Below are 14551 nucleotides of genomic sequence, written 5' to 3' on the forward strand. Positions count from 1 at the left end.
CATTATACTATTCAAGATCAAGAAATTATTTTTCTTTATAAAATTTATCATAATCTTTAAAATCCTTTTTTAACCTACAGCATTAATTTTTTAAAAAGTAAAAATGTATCACTTGTGTGCACAGCTCTTTTCATATGAATCTATTCCTATTGGTGCTTCATTTGAAATGTTTATTTATGAAGGTTTATTATACATAAGGAATGTGGCTGAGAGGTGCTGCTTTCCAGTTGGCCTATGTCTAGTTATATGTTTTTCTTTTCAGCATCATTTAAACTATTTTATATATATTCTCATAAATGAGAAACTATTACCTATCCAGTTAACATTATTTCATATTTTTAAAAATATTCTTCTGTTATTTTCCTTAGTATTTAAGTTTAAGGTAATGTCAGACTTCATATTTGAGATACTATTCTAATAAATTAGATACATATTCCTTTTTACATTATTATCATATATATTTTTATATTACCCATTAAAGCAAAAGAGATCATGCTTTCCAAAATGTATAATTTCTTCAACATTAACTTTTAAAAATGAAATTTTAATTTTTAACTATAATATAAATATATTGCTAAGTTAATAACATATACTTTGCTACCCGTGAATTCCACATTAAAAAAAAAAAAAAACACCTCATCTTATTTGCTTATTTTTTGCTTGAAGTATACTTAGTCATTGTCAGGTACTTCATACAAAGACATTTAGACCTTCACTTATTCTTACACTAGTGGACCTGTGCACAAAATTTGTGTACACTAAAAGGGAATTAATTAGAAGAAATACTTTAATATTGTTATTTGACCTTTCTCTATAATAAAAATGTCAGGGATGAAAGAAAATTAGTAAAATGTGTATGAAAATCTCCCTCCTGTCAAAGTCTTGGGCATACTGCAGGACCCAAAGTCAAGTCCCCGCCCACCTGCGTGCACCTCAAAATCATGCAAGACCCAGACCTGGCTGGCCCCACCCCTGTAAAGCACCACCAAGCGGGGGACACAGTCTCAGGTCTTCCATCGAGTCCCACTGGTTGGGGGGCTTGGCCTCAGGTCCCCCAGCCCCTGGGTGAGGGCATGATGACCATTTGCATATTAGCTCTTTATTATATAGGATGATGTTCAATGTATCATAGGTTCTTCATAGACTTGGTATTCTCACATGCTACTGCTAGATGGTGTATATGAATTTAAATGGATTTGGGCTATTAGATTTTGTGGGGTGCTTCCAGTATTAAAACAACATGAAGCTTGGTCCCTAATTTCAGGATAATGATCACAAACTTCCACATATTTCTGAATTGGCATAGTTTTATTTAGTGTTTGACTATCTGAATGTCATAAAACACGGCTTACTTTGCCATTTGGGGTGTTAATAACAAGTTGTAGTTTTGACTGTTTTGCCCACTGCAGGTGACCAACTGAGTGCCATATTGAATTCAATTCAGTCACGGCCCAATCTCCCAGCTCCTTCCATCTTTGATCAAGCTGCAAAACCTCCCTCTTCCCTTGTCCACAGCCCATTTGTGTTCGGACAGCCCCTTTCCTTCCAGCAGCCTCAGCTTCAGAGTAAGTCTGTCAGTCTTACCTGCCTCATTAAGCTATTGCTGAAGCTTTGTTCTGAGTTGTTTATCAGTTACTAATAATTTACCAACTCAACAGACTGGTTTTTACTTAATGAGGATTGTTATTCCTTCCCACATTTTTGAAGCATTTAAGCTATTCTGAGCTAAGACATTCTGCAGCTAAGACATTTGTTTTTAATCACACTTTTTTTAAGTGTAGTTATTAAAATATGATTTACACTTTCTGTTCTAATTCCTGTATTCACAAATATGTACTATAAAACATGTTAGGAAAAACATATTTAATTAAAAAATTTCTTTTATAATGTGCATGACTATGCTAAGCACCAGTTATAGGGATAACGTTCTTTGTTTTATGTTGGATTTTTGTTACTTAGAGATGCCCCAAGAGAATAAACCTATTTCAATATTCCAGTAGGTGGAAGAGAGAATGTACTGGGCAGGTTTGTTTCTTTTAAGTGAATTTGTTGCTCATAAAAATATATAGCAATTTAGGTTTCCAGAATTTTTCAAATTGTTGTTTTTTCTCTTTTTTTATTTTTTTTATTTTTTGCTGCTGTTCTCATTCTTAACACATTAAACTGATTATTTGATTCCAGTTCAGCCTCCTAGGATTGCTCTAGCCTTTCATCTATGACAATACCTCACACAAATATGGGAAATAGACCCAAAGAAATTACACTTAACTGAGTGTTCCTTTTTCTTAATGACCTCCTGATGCTTCCACATACACTTCCTTTAAGTTCCTTACAATATAACAACATGTTCTTCTTGGCCTTCAGTTCACATGTTGGCTATATAATATATAAATACACTCACTGAGTGAGATAGTTTATGAAAGTCTTAGCTTACAAAAACCACTATTTGGATTCAAATGCATGACCTCTTTGCTTTAATAAATTACATCCACACTAATGTCTAAGTTATTTTTCTATAAAATTACTTTGATAACAGTTATTAGGATTACTTAAGATAACGCTAGCTCATTTAGTTTTTATTAGGGATCAGAGTAATATATATATTACTATGCTAATCACCATATATATTATATATATATATATATATATATATATATATATGTAGTTAGCAAATGATGTTATTAACTGTGATGTAATTATCTAACTAAGGTAAAACATATGCAAGAATATAAACTTTTCCAGATTTGTACTATATATTAGGTAAGTTCAACTAATGAAGTTAATTAGTTTATAAATATAAGTAGTATCAATTTAGCTAATCATCTCTATGTATGGCATTCACTTGAGTGTCTCTTAAGAGAATTTTAAGGAAATATAATAGTGTCACATTTGTAAAATAGTTGTGTGGTTTTTTCTTTCTTGATAAGCATTATAGAAGGATAAAGAGGAGAAAAGACTTAGTTTATTCATTTTATGGAGCAATAGACTTTTTCATTTAGATGTATTCAGGTTACAGGAAGTTTTAAAGGTAAGATCAAGGAAAAAAACAAAGGACAATAAGTCATAATCAAGAAATTCATATTATAGGTATAAAATTTAAATGGAAATTACACTGATAATGTCTTGGTGACAATAGGCAGGAGAAATAAGAAATAAGGGCCTTTTTCTGTCTAAAGCAGGAGAAGGGAACCCTTTTTCTTTCAAGGACCATTTGGATATTTACATCACTTGTGGCCCATAGAAAATTATCAACTTAAAAATTAGCCTGCTGTATTTAGTCAAACATTTAATTAATTCACTCCTAATGTCTGGGCAGGAGCAGACCAAAAGATTTCATAAGTTTTATGTGGCCCATGGGTCGATGTTTCCCACCCCTGACCTAAAGAGTCATTACAAATCTTATCAAAAAAAGTGTAATTACTGTTTTATTTTACCAAATTATTTAATGAAATATTTTAAAATGGACTATAACGACTAAGATAAATCAGATTTGTCTCTTCTAAAGGATAATAAGTTTCCTGCTGGCATGTGTTAATATAATTTTATGCATATTGTATCTAAGTGTTATCCGTACCACCGCTTCCTTTGCCACTATCTTGGGATAAATTTGAAATTGTGGCCTAGAAATATCTCACCAAATTTCTGAATCATTACTTGCCTGTACTGTAACATCAGGAATTACTTAGATCTTTTTACATACCTTTTATTCTCAGCAGAATTTCACTGAAGTTTGACTTCCAAAATCCAGAAACCAAAAGATTTTATCTTTAGCATATTAAAAAAAAGGCTATGGAATCCAAAAATAGTTTTTAATATTTTGGAAATAAATTAGAATTATATTCATCCTATCTTATTAGGAAAATTAAACATGGCAGAGTGCCCATTATTAGGACTATCTATTATAGTAAGTTACCCTTTCCTGAACTTCACTGCCATGCATTCCACCAGCATGTCATCTTGCTTTAGAAGGTGGGTTACATATACTCCCTTTACTAATTATTGTAGTAAAATGAGAGTCATTTTTATTTTATACTTTTGTGATGCTAAAATAAAATGTGTATAGAAAGTCATATTATTAATTTTTGCTTGTATGAATCATCACCACTATGTATTAAACACTATACCTAAGCACTTTAATACATACTCATTGGAGATAATGTCTCCCATTTTCAGATAAAGAAACAGGCTTAGAGAAGATAAATGATTCGCTATAGAAACAGTCATAGTAAGATGGTAGATCCAGAACATGAGGCAGTTTTACTAACTACAAAGGCCATGTTTTTAAATATTCAACTATGCCTACTGATGATTAATGCAAAATTTATTGATATTCATAATTTCTGCTTATATTTAGCTCTAGCATCTAGAGTATTAGCTTTACTGAGATTGGTTATTTTCCCTTTATAGTTTAATTTTAAGAATGTATCTTGGTTTGAAAGCAAAAGATTTCCAAAATGTCATAACTCAAGTTCCCAGCTAAGTAGATGAGCTCTACATAGTTACACATGAACTGCCCCCATGTCAACATTATCTAACATATCTGTGAGCATTCTTATTAGTAATTCTTTAGGGTATATTTTTTTCTGAAGCATAATTTTTTCACTAATCTCTGCAATTTAAAATAATATGGCATATTAATTTCTTGGGTTTTTAATTAGCAAAATTATTTTATTATAAATGCACACATATCTGTATATATAAACAAATTATTTCACCAGTTATTCTAGTGAAATAGAATAATTTCAGAAATGAAAGTTACAAATATTTCTTATCTTACCATGCATAAGAGAGAAAGAAGTATATTTTATAATTTACTCTTTTATTTCAAAATTATTTGTGTAGTTTTTAAACTTAGTAAGCAAATCTGCAATAAGATTCTAGTTAGCTGAGGTAGAGAATGATATCTGTACCTGCTCTTTTAGGATTTACAGGAAAAAGAAAAACAAAGTGAAACTAGGAGAGATGATGTGATGTCTGGAGATGTTTTTTACTTGTTTTTTAATGGAAAAAAATATCAAGGTTGTTTTCTAAGGAGAATGATCCAGTAGAGAGAGAGAAATTGATGCAGGAGACAGGAGAGTAGCTTGAACAATATTCTTGCATAGGAGAGAGGATGAAATCTAGCAAAAAAGTGGAAAGGTTGACTAAGGAGGAGCACACATTGTTTATCTGTCATAACAGGAGAGAAAGAACAAGGTATAGTGTTAGGAGCTTGCAGATGTTCTTTTGTTTGTTTCAGTAAAAAAGAAAGCTGGCAACAGCCCAGAGTTAACATGTGGAGAGTATGTTGGTAGCTTGATAAAAGAAGAAAAAGTATGAAATAGAAATAGCGAACACATTTCAAACATTTACAATATAACAGACACCATTTTAACCACTTCATATGATCATGCTAAAATATGCTTCATTTAAGAAACTTCATGCATTTGTAGCTAAGAGTGTTAATGCCCTAGTGGCAGCATTTTACACTAGTGAGAATGGGGCCATTATAAAGGGTCTTATAAGCCATACTTAGTTGATGAGACTATCCTCTAAGTATAGGGAATAGAAGGGAGGGAGCAGAGGAGGGAAATAAGTAGTACCACAGAATTTTAAAACAAAAGGTGTGACAGGATCAGTTTTACATTTATGCAAGGACTGAAAATATTATGAAAAAGATCCTGGAGAAGGGGCGAAAGTTAGAGGCAGGAAGTGCAAAGAAAAGCGGAGTAGGGCTTTTAAACTAAGTAAATTACAGTGGGAATGTAGAGGAAGAAACAAGTTTAGAAATATTTAGACATGCTAATCACAGTTGGGGGAGCCAGTCTAGAAGTAAGTCAGTTTTCTTGTTTTAGTTATGAAAGATAAAATTTTTACCTAATACCATTAACAGAATAAAAAGATTTTAAGGACAAAATTAGTAGTTCATTTGGGTAATTTAGCTCCAGTAAAGTGTAATGTAATTTGAATATGAAAAGCTTATTTGGGAAAAAAGCATATTTGGCATTTTCCTAACTAACAATGGCATTGCTGACTGATGTAAATACTCCATCAAATTATTTATATGTACATTTTAAGTAAAAATGAAACATTAAAGTATTTTTGTGATTTGCAATTAATTTAATTTAGAAAGTTGTTTTTTTTTTCAATCCTCACCCAAAGACATTTTCCCCCCATTGATTCCAGAGAGAGAGAAAAGGGGAAAGAGAGAGAAAATAAAAGAGAGAGAGAGAGAGAGAGAGAGAGAGAGAGAGAGAGAGAGGGAAAGACATTAATATGAAAGAGAAACATCGATTGACTGCTTCATACACCCCAATTGGGGATAGAATCTGCAACCCATGTTTGTGCCCTTACCAGGAATCGAACGCCTGACCCTTTGGTATGAGGGACGATGTTCTAACCACTAAGATACATCAGCCATGACTAGAAAACAGTTCTCAAAGAATTTAAATTCTACTTTCATATTCGGTCTTCCTTATGTTCCACTTTTCTCTAAAATGTCTACACAGTAGTATATCTCATTGCTTAGATTTAGCAAAATTAAAACTAAATATTATTACAGCTTTATTGAATTTAAGTGTATACATTTTGATGAGTTTGAACATATACATAAACCATGATACCATCACCCAAGTCAACTATTTATCTTTTTAAATCAGACTTTTCATCATTAATCATTAGGGAATGAGTTTCTTCTCCCTTCAGTTTATTTAAGATATATGTCATATGATGGCATAATTAATTGCTAGTGTTTAATTCATCTAGCTCTTATTTTAGAGATACAGGAATTCTCAGTGACTTTCCCAAAGTTATACAGTTAACTGGTAACTGGAAAACCTAAGATTTAAATAAGAGAGGTTTAACTCCAGTAATTTTATTTTTTTCAATTACATCTTAATTACCTTACATAAACTAAAACAATTGGAAAAGCCAAGAGGTCATTTCATCTAACCTCCTTATTTGTACCTTAAATCCCTTGGCAACGTCCTTGATAAGCTACCAGATGGGAAAGTCGAACTGTCACAGGCTGCTCTGGTTGTCTATTCTCAGTTTGATAGAAAATATGGAAGCAAAGTCCTACCCTCTGCCTCCCAACAACAATGAAAAATGGAACATGCCTCTAATTTGTCTGTGATTCATTCATTTCCCGGGTCGAGGCAGTGACTGGTTCTCGCTTTTATATTCTTTCTGCAAACAATTATTTTATCCTGAAAGCCTTTTAGTTTTGGTTGCATTTTAGCTGTCTTTGTGCTACATACATGTTGTATCCTTCTGAAGGTAGGATATGGTTATTGTTAATCACCTGATCAAACAGGTCTTATTTCTCTAATGGATAGGTACTATTTTTTTCCTTGCAACTAATAAGCAATTTTGGGAAATCAGAATTTTATTTTTGGGTGTCTCGAGTCACTGTTCAAGGAGCAATCTTTAATCTTTTGTTGGAATTTTTTGAAATATTCTTTCTGAGGCCTAGGATATACAATATATCATATTTTGCTCCAAATTTTTCTATATCGTCCACCACAAACTCTGAAGTGATAATGTTATATCTCTTAACCATTTTTACTAGGGATTTACTATATAATCAGTAATAGGCTACCTATGTTTCATCCAAGTACAGTTACATCTAGAAGTCATTTAGAGACACATCATATTTTGAGGATTATCCATCTTACATGTTTCCATTCCTCTTCCTTTCTGCATTCATATCATGTGGGTTAATGTTATATTCTAACGAAAAGCTTATTTCTGTTTTATCCTTATTTGGAAGTTTTGTTCTATCTTTCATTCTTTTATTACTCATTTAGTATGCTAACATTTATGTAAATAATTTTTAGTTCCTATTCTATGTCTTAAGCTCCTTTATCATTCACATAATTCCACTTTTCTCCCAATACATTTATAGGATTCTGGACATACATATATATTGTATTATACAGTGATATTTCATACTATTAAGTACTATATTTTTTTAATTGAAAAACATGAGTCTTTTAAAAAGTTAACTATATAAAAATATAAATGAGCAAACTTTGTATAAATTATATACATAGCACAAATGTTATCTGTAGTTACAGTTTAACTTATTAGGCATTTAACAATAACCTTTTGCCTAGCCTGTTTGGCTCAATGGATAGTGTGTTGGCCTATCCATAGTAGAGGGTCCTGGGTTCAATTCCGATCTAGAGTACTTACCTTGGTTTCAGGCTTCTTCCTGGCCCGGGCCCTGGTTAGGGCTCGTGCGAGAGGCAACCAATGGATGTGTTTCTCTCACATTGATGTTTCTCTCTGTCTTCCCTCTCTCTTCCACTCTCTAAAAATCAGTGGAAAAGATTCTCAGGTAAGGATTAAAAAAATAAACAAATAATGTTTTTCTTCTTACTCTGAATAATGCCTAGGAATCCAATTTCTCTAGGCTTTTTAAATTCAAAAAGACTTAAAGGCTGTTTTGTCTTCAAAACCTTTTCCAGGCGTTTGTTCTTAAACCTCTGCCATCTTATCCTACAATTATCCTCATAGTTTTTCACATTTATGTTTATGGTAGCTCCTAATTAAGATAGTTTTCTGATTTTCTGCTTCTGTGTCCTTCTGATAAGTCAGTTTTCACAGACTTTAGCAGCCAGGCCACAAGACTATATCCTTACAGTAGTATTTGGAATTCCTCTTGAATAATTCTTCCAATCAAAAGCTGGTATCCTTCTAACTGATATTTTCAAGGATAGTTGCAGATTACATATAACATGATATTTAAATAGCATAAGAATTTCTTTTGTAGTGCCTGGTATCTTTTGAGTTTTATAGCCTTCAAAATGAAAGATGCTCAAAAATATTAAAATTTGAACATTTTTTGCCCGACCGTTGTAACTCAGTGATTGAGCATCAACCTATGAACCAGGAGGTCACAATTCAATTCCCAATTGGGGCAAATGCCCAGGTTGCAGGCTTGGTCCCCAGTGAGAAGTATGTAAGAGGCAGCCAATCAATGATTCTCTTTTATCATTAACTAGAGGCCTGGTGAACGAAAATTGTGCACTGGGAGGTGGGGGTCCCTTAGCCTGGCCTGCACCCTCTCACAGTCTGGGACCCCTCGGGAGATGTCCAACTGCAGCTCAGGCCCTCTCCCCACAGGATCAGGCCTAAATTGCAGTCGGACATCCCTAGTGCTGCCGAGGAGCCGAGAGAGGCTCCTGCCACCACTGCTGCACTTGTAGCTGTCAGCCCAGCTTGTGACCAAGCAGAACTCCCCTGTGGGAATGCACTAACCACCACGGGGCAGCTCCTGCATTGAGCGTCTGACCCCTGGTGGTCAGTGCGTGTCATAGCAACTGGTCGTTCCCAGTGGTTCTGTAGTTAGGGTCAATTTGCCTATTACCCTTTTATTATATAGGATGTTTCTATCTCTCTCTCTACCTTACTTTCTAAAATCAATGGAGACATATCTTTAAAAAAAACAAAAACTAACATTTTTTAACTTTGTTTAAAATAATTTGGTAGCATGTAGTACATCTCTCCATCCATTACTGCCATTCCCTTTTGAACCCACTGCAAGGTATTCTTCTAGTTGTCCTTACCTACAGAAATTGCTAGAATTAGTCTTTGGCTTTTTTTTTTTTTTTTTTTTTTTTACTAAATTCACTTGTCAATTCTAAGATCTAATTTTACTTGATTTATCAGCTGTGTTAGACAGAATTTACCTTTCTTCCTTGAATCTCCTTCTTTGCCTGCTGAATATTTCCTATCTCACTAACTGTTCATTTCTAGTCTCTTTTTTACATCCTCCTGTATTCTGTATTCCTAGGAATGTCTGAGAGCTTTGGTCTCTTCTAGACCTCACACCCTAAGTGATCTTATCCAGGCATGTAATAGTTTTCAACATCTGCATGCTTATGACTCCCAAGTTTATCACCACTTGATCAAGTGTGTATTTATTTGTTCATTTCTTCTTTCACCTTAAGATAAGCTCCATAAGAGCTGGGACCTTATTTCTGTTCATCATTTTATCTTCAATGGCTAGAACAATGTCTGACACATGATATGTACTCAGTATCTTACATGGAATAACTTTTTGGTTTATGAGTAGTTCACCTTTAATCTTGGCCATAATAATGAATCAGACAACTATTACTGTTATTTTGTGCAAAATGTATGGTGTATCCAGGTTGTTTTTTGGTTTTTTTAATTTCAATAATATTAAGAAAGTTATCTCATTACCTGAATATATTTCAGCTCAATTACTTGTATTTATTTTAATTGCTAAAATTTAAACTTTAAATAAATGGATTTTTAAAAAGATTTAGATAGAGATATTTTTGGCATACTGCTTTTAAAAAACTAAACTTTTAAGGTTCTATTAATTCTTTTTAAAAGATAAATTATTTAACTTTATTTCATTTTCCGCATGATAAATCATGAATGTTTAACATCTTTCAGTGACTTGTAAATTTCCTTTGCTGTGTTTGTATTGTGAAATGTATAAAAAGATGTGTGGTAACTCAGTAATAAGATCTATAAAACAAACACTAAATATTGGGATTCGTACTAACATTTTTCACGGAAGATAAACTAAGAAAAATAATCATAAATGCTAACTTGAGTCCATTCTGAGATACATACTGGAATCATCATAGTCACTTGTCCCTACAGAAATCAAGGGGACAATAGATTCAGTTATAATTATATAATACATCATCTGTATACTGTATTTTATGTTCACCACTCCAATTCAAATCTTTTTCCATCACTGTTATCTCCCCTCTACTATCTTCTAACTACCCCTACTCCTCACCCCTTTCCCTCTGGTGATCTCCAAGCTGTTGTTGTCTGTGCCTATGAGTTGGGTTGTTTTTATTTTTCTTAATTCCGTCACCTTTTCACCCAGTCCACAACCCCCCCTCCTCTGATAGTTGTTCTCTATCTGTGAGACTATTCTATTTTGTTTGTTTATTTTGTTCATTAGATTTACATATGCGTGACATCATGTGATCCTTGTCTTTCTCTAACTGGCTTATTTCACTTAACATAATACTCCCCAGGTCCATAAAGAAAAGCAAGTTTAAGTAGTATTAATCTAAAAAGAAATGCTCAAAATTGATTTATCAGAGTTATAAGCCTTACTTAACGTTTAAATCACCACATTTAAAGCTATCATTATTAATCTAAATTAACTATTTTGACCTTTGTATTTCGTTTGAATTTTAGAAAAATATAAAGTTGTTGAAAAATCTAGCTGAATAAACTTTTATTAGTAGTTAAGTCATGCATACCATTTGAAATGCTTTGTTGCTGCTTGTGTTTTCTGCTAATTTTTTTTCCCATTGAATCTGTGCTGCTTCTTTGCCACTGTTTTTCACTGTAGAATCTCCATCTCGCAACCTTGCTTCTCGTGAGCGCATTTACAAAAATTATGGTGTAGCTGGGCCTGCCTCTGCTCTTTCATCTTTATCTCACAAACTGAAGGGTGGGTATGCGTGCATTCCTGGATGGGCCATTCTTAGTGAACATAGGCAGTTTCAATGAAGACATTTTAGTTCACTTCAGTCATTTTCATCCCATTTCATTTTTTAAGATTTAAAGTTTATTATTTTATTTAAATTTTGATATTTTGGGATTAATTTGAGATAATATCTATTCAATAGTATAGTAGCAATTATCCTGACTGATATGCATGTTGACAATAAATGTAGGCTAAATATTACTCTTATTTAATCTCAAACCTCTATGAAGTCTTAAAAAATAAAATAGTATATAGAAAGAAGTGCCTGATTTGAAGAATTGTAAATCATTTTCAGAAAAAAGTGGAATGGTGGGGCAAAAATAGGTTTCCAGTTGTGAGAACATGAAACAGAGAGTTTATTCTTTTATTATTATTAATTATTGTATTCTTTTCCATACATACAGCTATAAATCTACTTTTGTCCCACCTGCATATGTCATGAGGCACATTGTGACCTATAAGAATATAGTATCTTTTGTAGCAGTTGGTCTTTGTTTTCTGTTATATACTGCAGAATTTATTTTCCTACTTTAGTGTTTTATTTGAAACACTGATAATTAGGATAATTTTTTTTTTAATTTAACTTAGTTATCAGTTACCTGTCCTGCCTGACAAGAGTCTTCCTTATAGTATTTTGTCAGTCACTTTATTTTAAAAATTTAAATGTAGTAATGTTTAAACTATATTGACAATTGATAAAATTTCAGACAATTTAAAAATATGTTTAATTTTCTAAAATACTATAGAATACTGTGTACTAAATATTTTTGTCTGACTAATATTTAAATTTTTAAAATTCTGTACTTTAGGAAAATTTTATTTAAAAATGTTGTCTGATCTCTATAATATATACTATTATGTAACCTGACATGTACTACATATTATGCATGTAATGTTACAGTGTAAGATATTGCTATATTACAGTATGGTATCATATAGTTTTAGTGTTTACAATTTTGGCATAAAAATTATGCAGGTTATTATTGAATGAATACTTAAGATTAAACATGATTACTAATTTTATTTGAATGTACTAAATTTCTATTCTGTCTTATTTTTTGTTTTGTTTTTCAGAATTCTTTTGAGGTTAGAAAATATTTTGCCTATTATCATTTAAATTTACATATGACAAATATAATCATGAAAATAGTTTAATGATGAATTAGTTAAGTGATAATGTGAAAGTATTACGTGACCTAAAGATTTTTAGCAAAATATTTGTTTATGTTTATTGATCTTTCAAATAGCCATAACATGACAAATTTTAGTAATATTTACTACCTGCTTTAAAACTTTGAAACCCAAATGAAGGTAAACATCAGTTACCATATAATTTTACACACATAACAAATGATATATTATTTTTAAATATATATAATTCAGCATCTAAAGTAAATGTGATGATGAAGGCATTATCCACTATCAGTTTACAAAAAAAAAAAAAAAAAAATAGTACTCCAAATATTACACACTCAAAATTAGTGGCAAGGATTCAGTATATATGTTTATAATATTTTCTCTTTGATTCTATTACTAGATCAGTAAAATGGGCAGCAATTTCTTAAACTATTTTTATGCGATTTGAAAGCACTTATCAAGATTGTAACATCTATTTATCTGTTTTGTGACAGCATAAATATTTGGATTATTTTTTTGTGTGTTGTGGTTTGTTTTACTACTTTTCCTCTGAATTTAACCCAGTTTTTCATACTGATTTTATAATATATACATGATCAATGAAATTGATGACAGAATAATAAAGAATTACAAGAAACTGAAGAGCATTATATTTAGTAGTTGTTTTTATTCATCCAGAGAATGAGTTATTATTTTAAACACTGGCATGATGCAGTTAAAATGTGTTCCAAATATGCTGTTTGCCATACTTCGTTATTTCAGAATTAACTTGCAAGCATCCGCCTCTTACACAGCAAGGTTACTGTCATCTCTGCCCTGTAGCCTTGGGAGCTATAATTGTAAGAAGTGGATTTTTGGAGAATCTGAAGATTTGGGACTAGCAGAATAAACATTAAAAAAACAGGGATTCAACAAATATTTTTTGAGCACTTATTATTCCAGGGACCCATTCCTGACATTACGTCTGTGAAGTGTAATAGATAAAAATACCAGTTCTTACAGACCTTCCATCAGAAGGCCAGATTCTGTAGCAACATTGCCTTGACTTGTAGATAGCTAGAGTGTGACTACACACACATGTGCACCTAGATGCATGGACACACACACACAAGCAAGCCAAAACATATATTACTCTAAAAAATACCTGAAATGTAACCAGTTAACAAATGTATTTGAATTTGCTAAATACCCTTTTTAAAAATATATAAATACATCTAGCAAGCAAGATTTATGAATTTCCAGTAATTTATACCACACGCATCACTTTAATCAGATTGCTTTTCTTATAACAACTAATTAATATCACTTGCACTAAAATTGGAAATTTTTATTTTATGGAGGAAAGGTAATATTGTAGGTTGTACCACTTACTGGAAGCAGGAAATAGTAGAAAAGAGATACACCGATTGAGGGTCAGGATACCCCAAACATTAGTGTCCATGTAGAAATATCTAGTGTTTTTACTAGAAAAAAGGTAGAATATGTTTCTTTTATCTTTTATTTTCTTGACTCCTTATTTCAAGGTCCCCCACAATTCAGATTTGGATTGATTCTGCGGATCCTCTTTTATTCCAAGGGGACACAAGCTAAAAATTCTAACCAGCTAAGCTTCATAAACTAAATAAACTTTTAGAGTACAATATCTTTATAAACAATAGACTGCCTGAATTACATGTAATTAAATAATAACCTTTGGGCATTCATATGTTAACTATAAATTGTTATAATTCAAGCATTAAAATTTAGTGTCTCTTTAGCAGTCCTATTTTCACCTAATAGTACCTATTTGTGGACTTGAAAATGATAAATGTGTTTATAAATTCCATTTCCTAATTTAACAAGACTTGCACCATTAACATCCCTAATAAGGATGGGAGATATCATTGTACTGGAAATTTAGCTCAACTACTTCATATTTAAAAAACATATGTTTTCCCAATA

General features: G+C 32.0%; 1 protein-coding gene across 22 annotated transcripts in view; it reads left to right on the plus strand.

Moving 5' to 3' along the window:
* MYCBP2 (MYC binding protein 2) overlaps positions 1–14551 on the plus strand; it is a 254681-nt gene that overhangs the window by 190166 nt on the left and 49964 nt on the right. For 9 of the 22 annotated variants that reach the window (XM_084877082.1, XM_084877098.1, XM_084877101.1 and 6 more), the window contains one exon: positions 1386–1565. The exons of 6 other annotated variants lie outside the window; for them this stretch is intronic. In XM_084877082.1, the coding sequence (XP_084733208.1) occupies positions 1386–1565 (180 nt within the window). The remainder of the gene's footprint in view (positions 1–1385; positions 1566–14551) is intronic. 7 more of the 22 variants (XM_084877099.1, XM_084877103.1, XM_084877086.1 and 4 more) reach the window with 1 other exon arrangement.

The sequence above is a fragment of the Pipistrellus hanaki genome, assembly GCF_964339955.1.
Source record: "Pipistrellus hanaki genome assembly, chromosome: 3".
In the NCBI taxonomy this organism is placed as follows: Eukaryota; Metazoa; Chordata; class Mammalia; order Chiroptera; family Vespertilionidae; genus Pipistrellus; species Pipistrellus hanaki.